Genomic DNA, 23,363 nt, shown 5'->3' on the forward strand with positions numbered 1-23,363 from the left:
ACAGACGCGGCAGCCGGCCACAAAGATGCTGGGCAGGCACCACACGGGCGCCATGGCGAGGCGAGCGCAGAGCCACCAGCACTGTCACAGGGCACGCCGTCCGTGGGCAGCAGCCGTACTGTGAATAGATGTAAGGAGACACCCATGGAGCACAGAATTACTGAGGCAAAAGGTTTCACAGCGAGCTTATGACATAAATCACAGCTCCCCATGCCCAGACAAAGGCACCATTGCCGCGGCAGGCGGACACAGGGCATCCTTCCGAGCCGGCGCAGTGCTCTGCACTGAGAATCAAAGCAGTGTCATGGCTTCGGAAGCCCACATGTTGACAGTGCCAGGCCTTTCTGCCCGGCTGACCGCTAGTTAACACTGGGGGCAGGGACAGGGCGTCGAGGGCAGGCACAGGGGGCAGGCTGTGGATTCTGGCAGGTTTGGATTCTGGAAGGTGTCAGGACGGGCTGGGGCTGGGCCTGTCAGACAGCAGGCAGGAAGGCAGAGAAGCACACACAGATGTGGACCTGAATTTGTTTGGCACCTGCCACAGGTGACTCTGTGGGCTGGATGCTTGGTCTAGATAAAAGGCTGTGCTCAGGGGCCTCTTTCCTTCAGCCTCTCCTTACCTGGAAGACGAATTTGTGAAACAGTCATGAAGTTCCATGGGATCTTTTCCCAAGGAAGCACTACTTTGCTCTTCTCACCTCTTTGAAGAGCATATTTCTGGCTCGACCCCAGAAAATGATGGAGCATCCAAGAGTGTGGGAAGGTGTAAGTCCAGCCCCGCTCCAAGATGGGACACAGAGCTGATGGTAGCAGCACCCAGCCAGGGCTCACACCCCTGCCCTCCCCTGCCTCCTTCACAGGTGTTCATTTGGGAACCTCCTTGATTGACCGTTCAGTTTACATGGCCAGCCTTATTTGTCCCTGGATGTCACCTGATGCCCGTCCATGAACACTTTTCATTCGCAGTCAGCATGCGTAGCCAGCACACTCTAGCCACTCCTACCCTGTCTCCTATTTTGTGCTATTTCCCAAAGGCCCTTCTGTTTCCTGTGGTGCAGAGGCCAGCAGCAGCCCGGGGAAACGCACCTGCAGGTGGCTGTAAAGAGTTCAGGCTCCCACCTGGCAGAGGAGATGCCACGATCTCAAAGGTGGTTTTCTCAGGGTGAGACTTCTGGATTGCATTCCAGGTCTGATGACCCGCACGGTTTTCCCAGATACGAGAAACTCATAGATGCAGAAACTGCATGATTTGTGGTTGAGAGGGACTGCATTTCCACTTTCCCCTGTGTAAAAATGAAATCCTAATAATACTTCAGACTCAAACTTGTCCACCAGTCGGGGACGTGCAGGGACAACACCAGTAATGAACAATTTCCCCTAAGTCATGTAGGCATTGGCTGTGCTTCCCACGGGCATCCCTTTAGTACTTATGTATTCATTCCACAGACATTTGGGGGAACTTGGGTGCTTGGTACTGGAGTCACGGGGAGGAGCAGGAGCATACGTATTTCCCACCCTGGTGAGGCTGCTTGTCACGTGGATCAGCCAAGGTGAAGTTGCTGTGGTGAGAAGTGCTGCAAAGCACAGAACAGGGGTTTCACCTGGCTGGGGGGGCAGGGTCCAAGGCTCCCTCAAGTGTGTGATGAGTGAGCCGAGATCTGAAGGCTGAAGGCTCAGCTGTGTGAAGCAGGGGACAAACATTCTAGACAAACGTCCTGAGCAAATGTCCTGGAGCAGGACAGGCACGGTTGTCCTGTGCAGTTGGAAAAATGACCCAGTCGCTGGAGAGGAAACAGCTAGGGGCACCAGTTGAGACTAGGCAGCCAAGTGGGGCCTTAAGGGCCTGGGCCTCTGACTTGGGAATATTAGGAGTTGATTACATAATTTTCAAGGAAGGAGATTACATCATCAAATCAGTATTTTGGAATTTCTAAGCTCAACGTAGAGAACACACAAGGTAGGGGGTGGTGGCAGTCCAGGTGAAGGATTCACATAGCTTGCATGGGGGATGGAGGTTGATGCAAGAATAACAGACTCTAGGCCAGAGGCAGTGGCTCATGCCTATAATCCCAGCACTTTGGGAGCCACAAGGATAACCTGAGCCCAGGAGTTTGAGACCAGCCTAGACAACATAGTGAGACCCCATCTCTACAAAAAATTAAAAATAAATTACCTGGGCATGGTGGCATGCACCTGTAGTCCCAGTTACTTAGGAGGCTGAGGCAGGAGGATTACGTAAACTCAGGAGGTGGAAGCTGCAGTGGGCCATGATCACGACACTACACTCCAGCCTGGATGACAGAGCAAGACCTTGTCTTGTAAAAAAAAAAAAAAAAAAAAAAAAAAAAAACAGATTCTAGAAACATCTGCAAATCTCTGGTCTTGTCTCAGCTTCTGAGCACTAACCATACTGCAAATGGAGGCCTAAAGTTTTCATGTTTTCTTTTTACCTAATTACAGAATCAGGTAGAGACTGCGCTTATCCCGATTCCACAGGATTTTTAGTGGGAGATTTCTGAGGTAGCAGTAGTCAAAAAGCAGGGCTTCCCCTCCCATTTTCCCAGAGCCCAGTGCACCCAGTCCCCAGCGGGAGGAGGGAGGAGAGATCATAAGTGGGGCGCCTGTGTTTTTCTTGCTCTTGTTTTATTTCTCCATCTACATATAAAGCAATGTGCCTGTGTGATTTTCCCCCTTAATTTTCTTTCTGCCGCCTCATTAGCTGAAGAGAGTGCGCGTGGATACTAATGACATCAGCATGTCAGAGTAATGTGGCAGCCGCCTCTCCGCAGACAGCAAGGAGGCAGCGGAGATTTTTAAACTGTGTTGGCGTAAAAATAATGAAGGCAGCCAGCTGCCTGGCAAACATGAGGGGGCATGATGCAGAGGACGGGGAGGGGCAGGGAGCCCCAGAGAGGTGGAACAGAGGAGAGACAGAAAATGAATTCCCAGAGACAGGCAATAGGACTCTGTCACAGTCTGTGACCCGGTGGGGGAGGGGTGGGAGGAGGCGGTGCTTTTGCTCTAAGGGAGGACAGCTCTTCCCAGGGTGGGGCATGTCTGGGTTACCTGCGGTCCCTGGGAGCCATTTAACATTTTGCAGAGAAGTGACAGGGCCAGTGGGAGGGTTGCTGGAGGGTTGCGATGAGCAAGACCTAAGCATCGCCTAGGGTACCAGATAAATAGCAGCAGACTCCATCCCGAGGGGTCCAGCGTGAGTCCTTCTTAATGGCGTGATTTTTTCCCAACACAGAAGGGGATAATTGAAATCAGAGATTGCCGTGCACAAGGAAATGGCATGTTAGTGGGGCTCACGATAGCCGGAAATACCAACATGTGTGGGGCGCAGAGAGGGACAGGGCTGGTGAGATGGACTGGGAAGACTGTGCCGGCCCCAGGCCACCTGCCAGGCATTCCCTCTGCGGCTTGGTCTCTCCATGTCTGTGTTCATGCTCCGTCTCTCTCTTTCCCTAAAGCTTGCTAAGCCTGACTCAGTGACAGTAATGGATGAGAACAAAAATAATTGGGCGTGGGGAGGGGACCACTGATAATAGCTCTTACAATGTCAGTATGATGCCCAGTCTAGAAAGAGCAGCTCCTGTCCTCTAAAAAATAGCTTTGAAGGCACAGATTAGAGGAAGGAAGAAAGAAAGGGAGAGAGAGAGAGGAAATCCACAGCAACAACAAGGCAACCTCATGTCTGAGTCTAGGAAGACCCAGACCCAATGTCCTTCTGCTGCACGGCCGTAAGTTTCCAGGCTGTCAGGCAGACATTACCAAAAAAAAAAAAAAAAGGTCAGCCAGGCAGTGGGGGACGCCTGTGAAGCCAGAGTAAAGTGCAGAGGTGAAAATCGCAGGAATCCCGGTTTCAGGGCAACCTGCCAACTGCAGGAAGAGGGTAGCAGGAGGAAGCCTCCAGGCCAAAGTTCAAGTCCACCAAGCTAACCGTCCAACTGGGAACAGGGCTGGATCAGGCCCTCGTCCCCCTCCCTGCACGCTGTCCCTCCACAGTCTCCCGGGTAGGCACAGAGCAGGACCACAGACTTCCCCTGCATGTTGGCAAAATTTGCCTCTGGTTCTCTCCTTAATCAAAGACTAATAAGGAGAAAAAGGAATGGATTCATGGGGGAAAAGAGGACAAACAAAGAAAAATAGAACAGCATCCAGAAAACAGAAAGGAGATCCAAGAAAATCTCAGAAAGTATATGCCATCCTCTATGGAGTACAAGAAGACATAGCCTCTGGGATCCATCGAAACAGTACTAGTTAGGATGAAAACTCAATAGAGTGACATGAAAAGGAAGATGGAGGAGATAGTATACCAAGAAACTAACAGCACAGATTGAATTATACACTAAAGAAGGAAAAGGCAGAGTTGATTCATAAAGAATCAAATCCATGGGTGCTGGGCCATTGACCCTTGTGCTCTCAGACCCTTTTTCCTGCTGTTCCTGGGTCCTGCTCTGCATCCTGGCGGACAGGGCGCAAGGGAAAGCCCCCTCAAACTGCCCTCAGAGCCCCCATCAGCTGGCTTCTAGTTGGACTCAGCCAATGGGAGACACCATGGGAAACTGGAGTATGGAGGAAGAAAGAAGCCAGGGTAGTTCTCCTCTTCTGTCTCTGTCTTGTGTAGCTTCGCCAGCAGCACCTGCATCTTCTCTGTGACACCAACACCCACCAGAAGCCCCTCCCTTCATGGCCCCAGTCCCCAGTGGGTAGCCCCTGACTCAACTTGGTTCCAGCAGATGGCCCTGCTCTCTGGACTCTGATTAGGCTACCTCATCCCACTGTCCCACCAACTCTAAGAGTAATGACAGCTTTCTATTTTGCTAATCTCTGGGCTACTTCACCTTCTCCTTGTTGGAATCTCAGCAGTTTGATTACCTATATAATCAATTCCATGTGTAAAGTTGTTTCTGGTTGAAATACCTGGATTGGTTTCCTTTGCCTGATTGGACTCTGATACAGGTGTCCAGGTGGTTTAAATCACAAGTAGCAGAAAACCCAATTCAAACAGGTTTAAAGAAGGAAATGTATCTTTTTATCTCACATATCAGTAAGTGCAGAAGTAGCAGGCTTCAGAATTGGTTGTTTCAGTGTCTGGATGATGTCCTCAAAGAACCTGGTGCTTTCCAACTCTCTGCTCTGCCATCCTCAGTGAGTCAGCTTTGTCCTCAGAATGGCTCCCTCATGGCCACAAGATGGCTTCCAGCAACAATGGGCCCATTTCCTTGTTCATATCCAGTTGTTCCTTTTTTCTAGAAACCCTGAGGAAGTGTCATCAGTTGGCTTAAACCTGCCCTTCTCTGAACCAATAACTGGCAAAGGAGATCGGATTACCATGATTGGATTAAACTCATCATCTGAATTGTTGGAAAGTCAACCTCAATGTTCACTATAATGAAAGACTAATGTTAAAAACTCTTCTTAAGTGAAGAAAAGAAAAAAAGAGAGAGAAACTAAAAGAGAAAGTGATGGTAATAAAGGATAGAGTAGAGAGCCAACCCACAGATAAGTGATGTTACTGCAGAAGAGCCTAGGACAAATGGATCAGAAATAATAACCAAAGATATAATAGAAGAAAACTTAGCTGCACTGAAAGTCTTAACTTTTGGTTGGCAATCAAAAGGGTGTTCTCTGCAAATCAGTGACGGGAGGCACATACCTATATATGTTCTAACTTAAATGTTCTAAAAAGACATGGAAAAATCTGGCAAAGTATTTAAGTAGAAAACAGGCCATTCATAAAGGAAGAGAAACCAGGCTGGAGTCAGATATTTCTACTGTAATAGTAACATAGGACAATGAAATATCATCTATAGATTTTGAAAGGAAAAGTTTGGACACTAGAATTTTAGACTCAGTGAAGATAGTTTCATTTTGATGACAAAAGACACTTTTAGATATCAAGCGTTCATAAAACATGCCTTTCTAATGCATTTTCTGAAAAAGAAAAAATACTTCAATTATTTATCAGCAAGTATTTACTGAGCACCAGTCATGTCCCAGCAACATACTAGGCACATGGGATAAGTGAGTGAACTGATAAGGGAAAGAAGTATTCCTGCTATGTGGAGCTTACATTCTAATGGGGAAGACAGGCATTAAACACTGAGCATGATCAGCAGACCAAAAAGGTGATAAGGACTATAGAGAAATTAAAAGGGTGGAAGGCAGTTGTAATTTTCAGTTGGGCAGTTAGGGTCAGTGACTGCTGAACAAAGACTTGAGAGACGTGAGGGACCCACTGTGCGGATGTCTGGGGAAGAGCAGTCCAGCAGAGGACCAGCCATCTGTAGCCTAAGGCTGGAGTGGGCCGGTCCTGCGCACAGAACCACAGGGGACCAGTGTGGCCGGAGGTGGAAGGAGCTAGTGGGATGGGAGTAGGAGATGAGATTGGGGGGGTAGGGGAGAGGGCACAGGTTGTGTGAGGTCTATAGGACATTGTAATGACTTTGGCCATTGGAGGGATTTAAGTAGAGGAGTGACGTAATCCAACAATATTTTGTAAAGATCTTCCCCTCAGCACCATGTTAAGCAGATACTTGAGAACAAGGACAACAGACATGGAAAGATGAGTTAGGAGGGTGTTGCTGTGGTTCACATGAGGGATGATGGTGGTGTGAACAAGGAAGGCAATCTGACCCTGGATATATTTTGGAGGTAGAGCCAACAGGATTTTTTTAACAGATTGGATGTGGAGTATAGGAGAAATAGGGGCAATGGATGACTCTGATTCCAGCCCCAGAGACTGCAAGAATGAGTTTGCTGTCAACTGGGAATGGGGCAGGTTATGGGTAGCACAGCAGTTTGGGACCTGGTGAACCAGGGAGTTCAGTTTTTGGTATGTTGAGTGTGAGATACAGTCAGGTGGAGCTACAATGTAAGCAGCTGGGTATTCAAGCGCAAATTTGAGAGGGAGAGATTTGGCCAACCTGGAGATATACCTTTGAGGGTCAGTGAAAAGGGATGGTATTTAAAGCCAGGAAACTAGACAAGATCACCAGCAAGTGAGAGTAAATGGAAAAAAGGAACAGGCCTGAATGCAGAGACAGTCCAATATCTGAAGGATGGAGATGAGACAGCAGCTAAGGAAACTGAAGAGGGGCGACCAGCGAGGTGGAAAGAATGAGAGCACACCTTCCTCGAAGCCAAGTGAAGGCTGCATTGACATAGGAGACATCATCGACATGTCAGGCATGGCTGACACAGCAAGTAAAGTGAGGCAGAGTATGGACCACTGGCAAGGCAGAGCCTGGGCCAAGAGCAGCATTGGTGCCCTTGGTAAGGACAGTATGGGAGAGTGGCTGGGGCTAATGGCCCGTTGAGGTGGACGTACTGCAGCTGACAAAGAGATAACACTAAAGAAGAGCTCAGGAATGGGGAAATCAATCCCCAGATTCTCCCCACCCTTCCCCTTAAATATCTCTCAAAATCTCCTACCCTCCTGACTGCCACCACCCAAGGTGAGGTCACCACCATTTCTCCCCTAGATGGACACGTCTTCTTCACTGGGCTCTCTGTCTCCTCTAAACTCTTCCCCAGATTCAGCCTTGGTGATATTTTCTTGGTTGGTTGGTTGGTCGGTCGGTCGGTCGGTCGGTCGGTCGGTTGGTTGGTGGTTGGTTGGTTGGTTGGGTTGGGTTGGTTTTTGAGACAGGGCCTCACTCTGTTGCCCAGGCTGGAGTGCAGCAGTACAATCATAGCTCACTGCAGCCTCGACCTGCTAGGCTCAAGCAATCCTCCCACCTCAGCCTCCTGGGTAGCTGGGACTACAGGTGCACACCATCAGGACCAGCTAATTTTTTATATTTTTTGTAGAAATAGGATTTCTCCATGTTGCCAAGACTGGTCTCAAACTCCTGGACTCAAGTAATCTGCCTGCCTTGGCTTCCCACAGTGCTGGGATTACAGGCCTGAGCCACCACACCCAGACTTGGTGATATCTCTAAAATTAAAATCAGACCCGGCCGCTCCTCCACTCGTACCCGGCAAGTGCTCCCTGTGTCAGCCTCCTTCTCAGGCAGATAATGGACTCCATGGTCTTCCCTGCTTTGCTCTCCTGTTTCACTGCCCAGCACTCCCCATGTCACACTAATTCCCCAGCTGACATTATTTGCTCCTTCTCACCTCCCAAACCTGGCGTAACATGTTTTCTCTGCCTAGAACACTCTTGTCCCCAGAACTCTCCATGCCTTTTTTCCCCCCCACTAACTCCTGCTCCACGGCCAGGTCTCAACTTGGATGTCACTTCATCCAGAAATCTTCCCCTGAACTCCCCCTCATATGACCACAGCACCTGCATTGTTGTTGTTATGTTTGGGACCATAAAGCTCTGTGAAGGTGGAGCTGGCCATCATAACACGCAGACAAAACACAATCCCTGTCTTCTAGTAGGAGCTCGGCAAATATCTACAGAAGGGATGACTTAAAGTACAGGTGGTGAGCATACAACCAAGCTAGAATCGTGACAAATAATTGGGAAGCGAGTTGTAAAACTAAATGCAAATATCAAAATGGTTACTGAAGGAGATACGCAATATAAAATATGATCATGTAATAATCACAAACTGAACCCAAACTCCAGTATTATTAAGAAAGGAAGGGAGGCCGGGCGCAGTGGCTCAAGCCTGTAATCCCAGCACTTTGGGAGGCCGAGACGGGTGGATCACGAGGTCAGGAGATCAAGACCATCCTGGCTAACACGGTGAAACCACCTCTCTACTAAAAAATACAAAAAACTAGCCGGGCGAGGTGGAGGGCGCCTGTAGTCCCAGCTACTCGGGAGGCTGAGGCAGGAGAATGGCGTAAACCCGGGAGGCAGAGCTTGCAGTGAGCTGAGATCTGGCCACTGCACTCCAGCCTGGGTGACAGAGTGAGACTCCGTCTCAAAAAAAAAAAAAAAAAAAAAAAAAAGGAAGGAAGGGAGAAGAACTGGTTAAGAGAGAAATGTGAGAGATAGGGTGATGGAATATCCAGAGAGAGAGAGAGAGAGATTTTTTTTTTTTTTTTCTTAGACAGAGTCTCACTCTGTCACCCAGGCTGGAGTGCAGTGGCATGATCTCAGCTCACTGCAACCTCTGCCTCCCAGGTTCAAGCAATTCTCCTGCCTCAGCCTCCTGAGTAGCTGGTACTACAGGTGCGTGCCACCACACCCAGCTAATTTTTGTATTTTTAGTAGAGACAGGGTTTCACCATGTTGGCCAGGATGGTCTCCATCTCTTGACCTTGTGATCCGCCCGCCTTGGCCTCCCAAAGTGTTGGGACTACAGGTGTGAGCCACTGCACCAGGCCTAGGTTGATATTTTTTTATTTTAAAGGTAACTAATAGCATTTTAAAGACAGTGCATACTTCCAAAATATGGAAGATGAATCCAAAGAAAATACATACCTGTGCAACAGAACCAGAAAACAAAGGAAACAAGAAGCAGAAAAAAACAAAAAGAATAAAGTGAGACTGGAGTGAGACCAAACACTTGATTTATAACAATAAATGAAAATCGCTTAAACTACCTTTTTATCAACACAGACTCGCAAACACATTTCAAACAAACTGAAACAAAAGGTTAAAATTTAAAAATGAGGCCAGGTGTGGTGGCGCACGCCTGTCATCCCAGCGCTTTGGGAGGCTGAGGCGGGTGGATCACCTGAGGTCAGGAGTTCAAGACCAGCCTGGCCAACATGGTGAAACCCCGTCTCTACAAAAATACAAAAATTAGCCAGGCATGATGGTGGGTCCCTGTAATCCCAACTACTCAGGAGGCTGAGGCGGGAGAATCGCTTGAACCCAGGAGACGGAGGTTGCCCTGAGCCAAGATCTCGCCATTGCATGCCAGCCGGGGTGACAGAGCGAGACTCTGTTTCAAAAAAAAATTAAAGAATGAGCAGAGGCCCAGGCACGGTGGCTCACACCTGTAATCCCAGCACTTTGGGAGGCCAAGGCGGGTGGATTACGAGGTCAGGAGATCGAGACCATCCTGGCTAACACAGTGAAACCCTGTCTCTACTAAAAATACAAAAAATTATCTGGGTGTGGTGGTGGGCGCCTGCAGTCCCTGCTACTTGGGAGGCTGAGGCAGGAGAATGGCATGAACCCAGGAGGCGGAGCTGGCAGTGAGCTGAGATCGCACCACTGCACTCAAGCCTGAGCAAAAGAATGAGACTCCATCTCAAAAAAAAAAAAAAAAAAAAAAAAAGAATGAGCAGAGAGAGATAATTCTGGCAAAAACAAACCAAAAAAAATGTATTTTTATGTCAATATGCAAATAGAATTCCAGGGAAATACACAAAATGAGAGGGGAAAAAATATGCATTTGATATTGACCAAGGATATAGTCCATGGTGAAAAGATAACCATTATAAACTTTATGTGCCAAAGAAGATTGTGTTACAATAGAGAAATTGACTGAAAAATAATTTAGGTGATTCTTAATTCATATCTGTCCATCACAGACCAAGTGAGCCAAGAAAAAAAAAATGAAGTGCAGTAGCCCCAAACTATAAATGTGACAAACATATTTTGAAAGAAATGAAATGCGACTTCTGCTAATGCCGAAACAGACACTGTCTACAGCCATATTGCAATATACCAGAACACTAATAGTAAAAAGTCTGTTAATTTTAAACAATAACATAACCATTTGAAAATGTCATAGCACACTCCCAAATAACTACTGCCTCAACAGTTATTTAATTGCAGACTATTAAGAAAGATGAGCTGGGTGTAGTGGCTCACAGCTATAATCCTGGCACTTTGGGAGGCTACAGTGGGAAGATCACTTGAGCCCAGCCTGGGCAACATAGTGAGACCTTGTCTCTACAAAAAAATTTTTAAAAATTAGCCTGGCATAGTGGCATGCGCCTGTAGTCCCAGCTACTCAGGAGGCTGAGGTGGGAGGATTGCTTGAGTCCAGGAGCTCAAGGCTGTAGTGAGCCATGATCACACCATTGCACTGCAGCATAGGTGACAGAGCAAGACCCTGTCTCAAAATAAGGAAGGAAGGAAGGAAGGAAGGAAGGAAGGAAGGAAGGAAGGAAGGAAGGAAGGAAGGAAGGAAGGAAGGAGGAGGGAGGGAGGGAGGGAGGGAGGGAGGGAGGGAGGGAGGGAGGGAGGGAGGGAGGGAGGGGAAGGGAGGGAAAGAAGGAAGGAAGGAAGGAGGGAGGGGGAGGGAGGGAGGGGAAGGGAGGGAAAGAAGGAAGGAAGGAAGGAAGGAAGGAGGGAGGGAGGGAGGGGAAGGGAGGGAAAGAAAGAAGGAAGGAAGGAAGGAAGGAAGGAAGGAAGGAAGGAAGGAAGGAAGGAAGGAAGGAAGGAAGGAAGGAGACACTGCCTCAAAACTCTTGGCTATGACCCTACCAACATTCAAAGGGAAATTTATACCATTTTAAAAGTTGCTTTTATTATGACTCTAGAAAAAAAGTTATGAAAATGACTGCGCAGTCAATCCAAGGAGCATGAAAGAGAAACAAAACCTACCTAAGGAGATAGGAGAAAGGAATTAATTATGATAAAGGCAAAAATTAAGGGGTTAGAATATTTTAAAAGATAACTGATCAAGAAAATCCCATAGCTGATTTCTTGAAAAAAGGTGCAAAATGGAAAAACCTCCAGCAAAACTAAACAGGAAAACATTGAAAACACAATTACAGTGAATTTCAAATGAGAAAAGGTGCTTATTCATTGATACAGTGAAGATCTCTTCCTTCCACCTTTATGGATCTGTATGGACCTCATTCTACAGCTCTCGGCCCTCTGCCTTCCAGCTGGGTTTAGCCAGTGGGGTGTCCTGGCAGCAGGAGGGAGGAAAGGAGAGTGAGGGCAGAACATGCATTCTCTGGGCTGGCTCTTTGCCTCAGGCTAGCTGTGTATCCCCAAGCAAGGATTGCTGCTTCTGCTAAGACAGCTCACCTGACTGGCCCTTCAGCGCAGGATGGTAATACCTCTGCCACCAACCCCACATTACCACCCTGACCCTTGTCAGTTTCCTTGTACCCACGTCTGGTTAAATAGTTCCTGTATCAATAAACACTTCTGGAATGATCCCATATCGAACTCGCCGTCTCTCTTTTTTTTTTTTTTTTTTTTTTTTTTTTAGACGGAGTCTTGCTCTGTCACCCAGGCTGGAGTGCAGTGGCAGGATCTCAGCTCACTGCAACCTCTCTGCCTCCTGGGTTCAAGCAATTATCCTGCCTCAGCCTCCCGAGTAGCTGGGACTACAGATGTGCACCACTATGCCCAGCTAATTTTGTTGTATTTTTAGTAGAGACAGGGCTTCACTATGTTGGCCAGGCTAGTCTCAAACTCCTGACCTCAGGTGATCCACCCACCTCGGCCTCCCAAAGTGCTGGAATTACAGGAGTGAGCCACTGCGCCCGGCCTCTCCATCTCTTTTCTATTGGACCTTGACTGGTACCTATGCAATGCTAAATTTCTTTAAAATGAAGATTATTTTCCAGGAAAATACAGATTAACAAAATGGACTCAAGAAGAAATCAAAATAAAATGTGCCAGTAAACATGAAAGAAATGAAAAATATCAAATTATGACCTGCAACTAAATGCCAGGCATAGACAATGTCAAATGCAAGATCTACTGTGCCTTCCTAATTCCAATAATGGTCTGCTTTTTAAAATCTTCCCAAGTATTAAAAAATAAATAAATTTTCTCAGATAGTTTTACTAAGTTAACATAACATGATGTTAAAACCTGACAAAAATAGCTCAAAAAATAAAACTATAAACCAAGTTTATTTATTAAAAGAGATTTAAAAATCTTAGTAAATTGAGTCTGGCACTGTATTATATATACTATACTATTTCAAGTGAGAAAAGGGGGCTTATTCATAGATATTATAGTGAAGATCTAGCCTGATCTAGTATACATAATAGCACATATATCTCTCTCTGATATATAGTGATATCATAATTATATTTTTTATATATAATATGTGCATTAAATATAGAAGAATAGCCAAATAGGGCCTGTTTTATGAAGGCAAAAATGGGTCAGTATTGGAAAATCTTTTTCTTTTTTTTTTTTTTTTGAGGCAGAGTCTCACTCTGTCACCCAGACTGGAGTGCAGTGGCATGATCTCAGCTCACTGCAACCTCTACCTCCAGGGTTCAAGCAGTTCTCCTGCCTTAGCCTCCCAAGTAGCTGGGATTACAAACGTGCACCCCCATGCCTGGCTAATGTTTGTATTTTTAGTAGAGAAGGGGTTTCATCATGTTGGTCAGGCTGGTCTTGAACTCCTGACCTCAGGTGATCCACTTACCTCAGCCTCTCAAAGTGCTGGGATTACAGGCATGAGCCACCACGTCCGGCCTGGAAAATCTTTTTCTATCAACTTGGTTAGAAAAAGGCAAAACATGAAATTACATCTTAAACTTTGTAGTAACCTAGGAATAGAAAGATATTTTCTTCACTTAGAACAGAGTATCTATTTGAAACTAATATTCAAGGTTATATTTATGGTGAAACATTAGAGACAATCCTATTAAAGTTAGGAATAAGATAATTATGCATGCTATTAATGTTGTTATTTAGTATTGAACTGAAAAGCTCTAGCCAGTGTAATAAGAGAAATATTAATATTGAGGAGGAAAAAAATCATCATAGACAAAAGTATTGTCTACCTGAAAATAACCCTAATAAATAAAATGTACTTACAAATCAGTGAAGAAGTGAACACACCAATAGAAAAATGAGCAAAAGACATAATTGAGCAATTCACAAAGGAAGAAAAACAAATGGTCAAACAAACAAAACAAAAGTAAATAGTCCATATTGGGGCGGGCGCGGTGGCTCACGCCTGTAATCCCAGCACTTTGGGAGGCTGAGGTGGGCGGATCACGAGGTCAGGAGTTGGAGACCAGCCTAGCCAACATGGTGAAACCCTGTCTCTAATAAAAATTCAAAAATCAGCCGGGTGTGGTGGCACCTGCTTGTAGTCCCAGCCAGTTGGGAGGCCGAGGCAGGAGAATAGCTTGAACTGGGAGGCAGAGGTTGCAGTAAGTCAAGATCACACCACTGCACTCCAGCCTGGGTGACAGAGCAAGACTCCATCCAAAACAAACAAACAAAAAGAGTAATTGATTGTAAATAGATTCACAATCTATTCTGCATGGAAAAAAATCAGATTTCAAAATCATATGCAAAGCATTCACCCATTGTTGTCATATATATTAATTTTCTGTGTAAACACACAAAACATTAGCTTACACAAAATGTTAATAGTAGTTATCTCTGAGGAATATGAATTTTTTTTTTTTTTTTGGTTTGTCATATTTGTATTTTTTTTTTTTTTTTTTTTTTTGAGACGGAGTCTCCCTCTGTCGCCCAGGCTGGAGTGCAGTGGCCGGATCTCAGCTCACTGCAAGCTCCGCCTCCCGGGTTTACGCCATTCTCCTGCTTCAGCCTCCCGAGTAGCTGGGACTACAGGCGCCAGCCACCTCGCCCGGCTAGTTTTTTGTAGTTTTTAGTAGAGACGGGTTTCACTGTGTTAGCCAGGATGGTCTCGATCTCCTGACCTCGCGATCCGCCCGTCTCGGCCTCCCAAAGTGCTGGGATTACAGGCTTGAGCCACCGCGCCTGGCCAATATTTGTATTTTAAAGGGGTTTTAGGTCTGGAGCTGTGGAGAAGGGAACCAAGCTATGAAGTGAGCAGCCAGGATGAGTGACTTCAATACTTTCTTCTGTTTGACTCTGTGTCCATAGAACCCCAGCAGACATGATGCAGGGCAGGCCCCGGTAGTGGTTCAAGTCATTGTTGCAGATATATGGCAGCTGGTCTTAGCAAAGTTGCATAACTTCAGGTTTCTCAACCAAGAAGTAGAAAGAACAAATTATACAACACTTGGCAAATCTTAGACCTCAAAAAGAGAGAGCTACGAAATTGCCCTGCACCTCTCCGAAATCTAATCTGAATTTGGTCCAGCCTCTTTTTTTTTTTTTTTTTTTTTTTTTGAGACTGAGTTTCACTCTTGTTGCCCAGGCTGGAGTGCAGTGGCACAATCTCGGCTCACTGCAACCTCCGCCTCCCGGGTTCAAGTGATTCTCCTGCCTCAGCCTCCCGTGTAGCTGGAATTACAGGCATGTGCCACCAGATCTGGCTAATGTTTGTATTTTAAGTAGAGACGGGGTTTCTCCATGTTGGTCAGGCTGGTCTTCAACCCCCGATGTCAGGTGATCCGCCTGCCTCAGCCTCCCAAACTGCTGGTATTACAGGCGCGAGCCACTGCACCCAGCAACTGAATCTGGTCCAGCTTCTAAATCCAACTACTAATTTACAGAAAACAGAGGAAGAGCAGCATGTCCGCAAACCCCACAGGAATGTAATCAGCAAAAGCCACACAGTGAGAAACGCTACAAATAACCCAGTTCCCACCACAAATAAGTCACATGAAACAAAAAAGGACATCTAAAAATACATCACAGCAACCAGGCTCACTATGTCGGCCTTAACTAGAATGATTATTCAAACCAACAAATTATGTTGTTCATATAATGGCATTTAAGAGAAATCTGTGAATTTAAACACTGTATATGACATGATATTACAAAACTATTGTGAATTTCTCAGATGCTATCATATGTTTCTTCAAAGGGTCATATAAAAGATGCACTGAAATACAGATACAATTATAGGATGCATGGAATTTGCTTTAATCTTAGGGGAAGTGGATGGGGCAGGATTAACCATGGGTTGATGGGAGGGGTGGTACATGGGTTTATCATACTGTTGGTGCTACTTTTGTGTATGAAGGTTCAAACTTCTCCATAACAAAAAAAAAGTTTATTTTTTAAAAGCAAATAGTGTTCCCATCTTTATGGTGAAGCTAATGGACTTGAATTATAAATTTGCGAGTAAGGAAACAGGAATCTTTGCCAGTGGGGACTGTGAAAATAAAATGGAAATGCCAAGTCAAGAGGAAATTCAACAGCAAAACGATTCCTCTCCCCCAATTCTCAATTTCCTGACACATTTGAAAATTGAGGTAAGAAATTGGGAACACCATCCTCGGGCCACACTTTCTCCTAGCAAACTTCATTCCTTTTCTCTGAGCAGCTCTCTGGGGGGCCAAGAAGGCCTACCAAGCCATCAGCATAGCCCCCCGGGAACCTGGATGCTTAAGCACTTGGCCCAGACTTTGGATGGGCGGCCATCATCACGGGAAGAAGGGCTCCCGTGCAGAGCGGTTGCCTTGTGTCTTTGTGTGCACTAACTCAGGTGATCCCTGCAGCAACCCTGTGGTACTGCTCTGTTGCTGTTTCCTGTGTGACTTGGGCACAGGGAGGTCACACAGCTAGGGAGAGCTTCCCCGCACAGCCCCCCACCCTTTCCCCACTGAGACCCAGAACCCAGTCAGCCTACGCTGCGTCTTTCACCTCTTCCCACCAGGTGCTGAAGACCTGCGCATCGGTCCCCGCAGTCGTCGAGGTGCTTTTCAACTCCTACCCTCAGCTCTGTGTGTCAGAGTCCTGGAAGGAAGTGATCCCTGAGGAGGCGTTCCAGGCAAGAGAGCTGCCTTCCCGCCTGCCTTTAGTACAAAACTTGTGTCTGCTTTTGCTTCTTTGCATGGGGAGTTTTGCACTGATATTCAGCTAAGTGTAATGCATCTGAAAAAGGAAGAATGGGAAATGAGGGTGTATTTGCACAATTTCTGTTTTTTTTCTGGAGGTTCCATAATCACACAGCCAGGAGCTTGTTATAGTAGTTGCAGTATCATGGCTTCAAGGAGCACAGAGCCCCATGCTGGCCTGAAAAACGCCAGGGTTCTCTTAACCAGTGTCCAAAGAAAGGCCAGAGCTGCCTGAATCCACGGGCCTAGCTCCATGTCAGGACATACTACTCTGGCCCTGTGAATCGGCTTCATGCTCCAGCTGCTCAAGATATGACCAAGGAAGCAGTGGGCATTACATCTATCCACAACAAAGTCCACAGGTGACTGCCCATTAAAAGAGAGTGAGAACAGGCCAGGTGCGGTGGCTCATGCCTGTAATCCTAGCACTTTCAGAGGCCAAGGCAGGCAGATCACTTGAGGTCAGGAGTTCAAGACCAGCCTGGCCAACATGATGAAACCCTGTCTACTAAAAATACAAAAATTACCTGGGCATGGTGGCAGGCGCCTGTAATCCCAGTTACTCCGGAGGCTAAGGCAGGAGAATTGCTTGAGCCCAGGAGGCAGAGGGTGCAGTGAGCCGAGATCGTGCCACTGCACTCCAGCCTGGGCGACAGAGCTAGACTCCATCTCAAAAAAAAAAAAAAAAAAAAAAAGGGCCGGGTGCAGTGGCTCAAGCCTGTAATCCCAGCACTTTGGGAGGCCGAGACGGGTGGATCACGAGGTCAGGAGATCGAGACCATCCTGGCTAACACGGTGAAACCCCGTCTCTACTAAAAAATACAAAAAACCTAGCCGGGCGAGGTGGCGGGCGCCTGTAGTCCCAGCTACTCGGGAGGCTGAGGCAGGAGAATGGCTTAAACCCGGGAGGCGGAGCTTGCAGTGAGCTGAGATCCGGCCACTGCACTCCAGCCTGGGCGACAGAGCAAGACTCCATCTCAAAAAAAAAAGAGAGAGAGTGAGAAGAGTTGTGTTTGTTTTTTCTGTTTCACTGACTTGAGTCATGTGTGCATGACTGACGACTAGACCAATGCCACGCACTCGCTCCTGAGCCCCTCCCTGGCAAAAGGGAAGAGCTGGTCATGACTGGGGGAGATGAACAGGGCCACCCTGGAACTGCAGGGCTGCTGTGCAAAGAGGATAGAGCAAAACGGAATTCGGGGAGACCACCTGGAGCATCTGAAGTCACCCCAGTCAGAATCCCCTCTCCCTTGGCAGGAACTGTGCTGTGGGAGAGCACACGAGCCCCCGGGTAGAGGGTGGTTCCCACAAAGTGGTGAGTCTCTCCAGTGCGCTTATCAGGGGTCACCTAGCCATAGAAAAGCCCGCTTGTCCCATCCGTGGTCTAGCTAGGAAGAAAACGTATGTCGGTTCCACGTGCCCAGATTTCTAATCCGCCTGCCTTCCCTTCCAGATGCACAAGCCATTCTACCAGTCCCTCTTTGCCTTGGCCCATACCCCGCGCTGCCTGCAGCATCTTTGCCGCTGTGCCCTTCGCAGACTGTTTGGCAAAAGATGCTTTGACCTCATCCCCCTGTTACCCTTGCCAAAGCCCCTGCAGAATTATGTACTTTTGGAGCCACGGGGTGTCTTGCACTGAAACACAGAACACTGCAACCAATGCTGTCGTTCTCCTCGCTGCCCTTCCGTGGAGGCCATGTTGAGGAGAGCACCCTGGTGAAGATGGAGGTGATGGCAGTTCCCTTCCCACTTGCTCTCGGTGGGACCGGGTGAAGCACAGACCTTGCCAAGCTGCAGGTTCACCTCGAAATGGAATTGGCAACAAAAGCCCTATCTGCCTCTCAGGGTCGCTTGTGAAAATCCAGAGAAATCGTGACTATCACAGCACCTGGTCTCGGAAAGTACCTTTCAACAACAGTTAAGCCAAAAGGTACAGTGAGTCCTCGCTTAAGGTCTTCGATAGGTTTTGGGAATCAGCTTTAAGCGAAATGATGTATAACAAAGCCAGTTTTCCCAAGGTTAATTGATATAAACAAGAGTAACGTTCCTACAGCATATTTCTGGTCACAAAAAGATTGCCACACTTCTAAATAAAGACCAATACAGTTCTAATAGTAAACATTGAAATAAATGCAAGCTACGCATACCCTTAAGAGATTAATAACAAGTAAGATAATTATGTGCCCAATTTTTAGTGAATCAGTAAGTGATGGTCGTTGTCCTGCTGGTGGGTTAGATCAAGGAATAAATGTTTGCAAAACGAACCTTGTCAGGAGCACCTCCTGCCACACGAAGTTCAGAACAGTCACCAATGTGGCAGGCTTGCTAGGCCCTCTCATACTGCGTCATTTATTGTCATGCATTTGGATGATTATTGTATGCCTTATGAATTTTTACTTTACAATAATTTGTATTCATTCATTCATTCATATTCTAACATGCTTATTCTAGTTCAGGGTCATGGGTGGCCAGAGCCCACCCCAGCAACTCAGTGTGCAGGGCAGGAACCAGGCCTGGACAGGGTGCTGTTCCATTGCAGGGTACTCACACACCCCCACACCCACCCACCCACACACCCCCACACCCACCCACCCACACACCCCCACACCCACCCACCCACACACCCCCCACACCCACCCACACACACACCCCCACACCCACACACACACACACCCCCACACCCACCCACCCACACACCCCCACACCCACCCACCCACACACCCCCACACCCACCCACCCACACACCCCCACACCCACCCACCCACACACCCCCCCACTCCCACCCACACACACACACCCACCCACACCCACCCACACACACACCCCACACCCACCCACCCACACACCCACCCACACACACACCCCCACACCCACCCACCCACACACCCCCACACCCACCCACCCACACACCCCCACACCCACCCACACACACACCCCCACACCCACCCACCCACACACCCCACACCCACCCACCCACACACCCCCACACCCACCCACACACACACCCCCACACCCACCCACCCACACACCCCCACCCACCCCCACACCCCCACCCACCCACCCCCACACCCACCCACCCACACACCCCCACACCCACCCACACACACACCCCCACACCCACCCACACACACACCCCTACACCCACCCACACACACACCCCCACACCCACCCACCCACCCACACACCCCCACACCCACCCCCACACACACACTGGGGCAATTCAGACACCCCAGCTCACCTCACCTGCTCAGCTTTGGGATGTGGGAGGGAACCGGAACACCCAGAGAAAACCCACACAGACAGTGGCCCTGCCCAGGAATCAGTTTTGTTTCTCATCAGTGTTAAAATAAAATGACATTAAACAAAACATTATTTAAGGACCTGCTGTATACATATTTTTCCAATGTGTTAGCAGCCCTCATGCTGTCCCTGAGCCTTGGGACCCTCCCCTCACAGAGAGGCCTCTCACCCCGCTGGGGCCCGACCACCCAGGGAAGCTTTGTACCCTAGATCACGACGGACCTGCATGTTGAGAAAGGACACTTACAACCGCCGCACACACACCTGCCCAGGGCCTGTTGGTGCTCCCAAGCACGTTACAGTCCAGAGCTCCCCTCCGTGCTCCCAGGCACGTTACAGTCCAGAGCTCCCCTCCGTGCTCCCAAGCACGTTACAGTCCAGAGCTCCCCTCCGTGCTCCCAAGCACGTTACAGTCCAGAGCTCCCCTCCGTGCTCCCAGGCACGTTACAGTCCAGAGCTCCCCTCCGTGCTCCCAGGCACGTTACAGTCCAGAGCTCCCCTCCGTGCTCCCAGGCACGTTACAGTCCAGAGCTCCCCTCCGTGCTCCCAGGCACGTTACAGTCCAGAGCTCCCCTCCGTGCTCCCAGGCACGTTACAGTCCAGAGCTCCCCTCCGTGCTCCCAGGCACGTTACAGTCCAGAGCTCCCCTCCGTGCTCCCAGGCACGTTACAGTCCAGAGCTCCCCTCAGTGCTCCCAGGCACGTTACAATCCAGAGCTCCCCAGAAGGGCACCAGCAGGATGGTAAGTGAGAAGTTGCCATCCTGTGTGAGTCTTCGTGTGACACCTTCACCAGCAGCCACTGCTCCAGCTCCAGGAACAGTCTGGGAAGTCAGATGCCAGGAACAGACACAGGTTGATTGAAGGGGCCTTCAGCTCAGCCTGAGCATCATGCCAAGAGAGATGCTCTAGACATCAAGGACTATATCAACTTTGTCTTATTTTCTCTATTCCATATATATGTACACCTTGAGATAGAGGGTGGTTCCCACAGAATGGTGCATCTCTCTCTAGTGCGCTTATCTGGGATAGTCAGCCATAGAAAAGCCCGCTTGTCCCATCCGTGGTCTGGCTGGGAAGAAAATGTATGTTGGTTCCACGTGCCCAGCTATATATATGCCAGAATCTCACTCTGTCACCCAGTGGTGCAATCATAGCTCACTGCAGCCTCGACCTTCTGGGCTCGAGTGATCCTCTTGCCTCAGCCTCCCATGTAGCTGGGACTACAGGTGCACACCACCACACTAGGATAATTTTTTCTATTTTAAATAGATGGGATCTCGCATGTTGCCCAGGCTCTAATTCCTGGCCTCATGTAATCCTCCTGCCTCTGCCTCCCGAGTACCTGGGATTACAGGAGTGAGCCCCTTCCCCTAGCTTACTTTCTCTATTCAGATTCTTCGACATCTGGGGCCTTGCTGATCCAAGAGGAGCTGACCGTCCCCCACTCCCCACCAACCAGGCTTAGCCAGTTCTTAGAGACAGTGAACAATTTCACACAGAGCATGCTTTTCCAATGTTAGCCAACCAATCTGGAGCCCAGAGCCCACACCTCAACCACCTCTTATATCCCACTCTTTCTCACATGCCAGACCACTGTCTACTCCAGAGCAGTTGCCACACAACTTGGGACAGCCCCATGCCCCAGAATCTGCTGAAATTATCAGACTAGCCAAACTTTAGCCTTGCCCTCTCCTGCCCATTCCTCCCCAACCTCCTGAAAGACCCTGAGGCTTCCCCATGAGCTGCCCCCATGTCACAGCATGCCCTCTCCTCTTAGGAACAGTGTGCAGTAAAACACATTTTCAACAGCAATCATCTCCTGATCTGTTGGCCCTATGAGACATGGAATTGTCTATTAATACATTGTATTTTAAAGCAAAGACTCTTCATGATCATCCTCCAAGGACAAGCAATGGCTCTTGTGCCCCGATGAACCTCAGAGGAAACACTCCCTCTGTATTGGTCTGTTTTGCGTCGCTCTAAAGGAATAGCTGAGGCCGGGCAATTTATAAAGAAAAGAGGTTTATTCAGCTCACAGTTCTGCAGGCTGTACAAGAAGCATTGTGCCAGCATCTGCTTCTGGTGAGGCCTTTCAAGAAGCTTTTACTCATGGCAGAAAGTGAAAGGGAGCCAGTGTGTCACATGGCAAGAGAGGGACAAGGGAGTGAGGAGGAGTTGCTGGGCTTTTTAACGATCAGTTCCCAAGTGCACTAATCCAGCAAGAACTCACTCAATATTGCAGGGAGGGCACCAAGGCCCTGTGACCCAAACGCCTCTCATGGGGCCCTACCTCCAACACTGGGGATCAAACTTCAACATGAGATTAGGAGGGAACAAATATACAAACCATACTACCCTCTCATTGGTAGAGTCTGGAAAGAGAATTCAGACCCCAGCAAATAACTGCAGGGTGAGGTGGGATGTTGTATGCACCATGAGTATAGCCCATTATGGAGTGAAAGGGGGGCCCAGGCTGAGTCCAGGAAGTGAGGATGGGCATCATGAAGGGGGTAGCCAGGCTGTAACTTGGTGGACCATCAAGTTTTAACACAGTGGATCTGCCCAGGGAGTGATAAGACAGCATCCCCCAGTCTATCAGCTGACCCACCTTCACCCACCCTTTGAGATAGACAATTGATCTGTCCTACAAAAGGGCCATGTCAACTCAGCTTCAAGACCCCTCAGATCCCCATCCCAGGCAGATGATTCTCCCCAAGCCTTTCCTACATAGACTTTCAGGAGTTACCACTGCCTCCAAAGGAAAACTTGAATGAAGGCAGGGGTGCAGGGAAGTACAGGGTTCCGTGGAGGGATAGTGATTTACCCTCCTGGCTGGGAGGATCCCCACACTTTGGCAGCTGGAAGGAGGCAAGGCTGGAGAAGGTGGGGGCAGATCAGGAGATACTTGGCTTCCAGACCTAGGATTCTGAACTTCGCTGGACAGGCTATGAGGAACCACAAAACAGGTAAGCAGGTTTGGTCTCAGTGAAACTCTAGGAAGATCGCTTTGTCCCGGAAAGGGATGCAATGCACTGGAAGATGAGTGAGTAGCAGCCCAAGGTAACACCTTAGAGACAGGTACAGAGCTTCTCTACTGAACAAGAACAACGACTGAATTGAGTTACTGAAACTGGCTCAATTTGCTGACCTGGGCAGTGAACATATCTGCGCCTCTCTCGCTTACTTAGGAATTAGTAAGATGTCTGATATAAGGCAGGCCTTCTCCAAATTTGAAGGGATTTTGTTGAAATGCAGATGCAGACTCTAGAGGTTTGCAGTGGGGCCCAGATTCTGTGCTCCAAGCATTTGGATGTTTCTATTAACCTTGGATCTGGTCTGCAGGCCTCACTGAGCAGAGAAACTGCAAAAACCCAGGCCCAGAGCCCAACCCAGAGAAGGAATTCGATCAATGGTTCCTTCTGTTATTAGGATTGTTTTATCATTAGAAGAAGAAAACAGCCCAATATTAAGATAGAGACTGTAAAAA

General features: G+C 48.2%; 1 protein-coding gene and 2 pseudogenes across 3 annotated transcripts in view; 2 read left to right on the forward strand and 1 right to left on the reverse strand.

Moving 5' to 3' along the window:
• Window positions 1–19,089, forward strand: part of ASB18 (ankyrin repeat and SOCS box containing 18) — a 73,451-nt gene extending 54,362 nt beyond the window's left edge. For all 3 annotated transcript variants that reach the window (XM_010364394.2, XM_030917013.1, XM_030917012.1), the window contains 2 exons: window positions 16,395–16,508; window positions 18,029–19,089. In XM_010364394.2, the coding sequence (XP_010362696.1) occupies window positions 16,395–16,508; window positions 18,029–18,214 (300 nt within the window). In that variant the 3' untranslated portion in view covers window positions 18,215–19,089. The remainder of the gene's footprint in view (window positions 1–16,394; window positions 16,509–18,028) is intronic.
• Window positions 1–23,363, reverse strand: part of LOC104663269 — a 60,649-nt pseudogene that overhangs the window by 13,623 nt on the left and 23,663 nt on the right.
• Window positions 1,112–1,286, forward strand: LOC115893395 (annotated as a pseudogene).

Source organism: Rhinopithecus roxellana, chromosome 14, assembly GCF_007565055.1.
Source record: "Rhinopithecus roxellana isolate Shanxi Qingling chromosome 14, ASM756505v1, whole genome shotgun sequence".
In the NCBI taxonomy this organism is placed as follows: Eukaryota; Metazoa; Chordata; class Mammalia; order Primates; family Cercopithecidae; genus Rhinopithecus; species Rhinopithecus roxellana.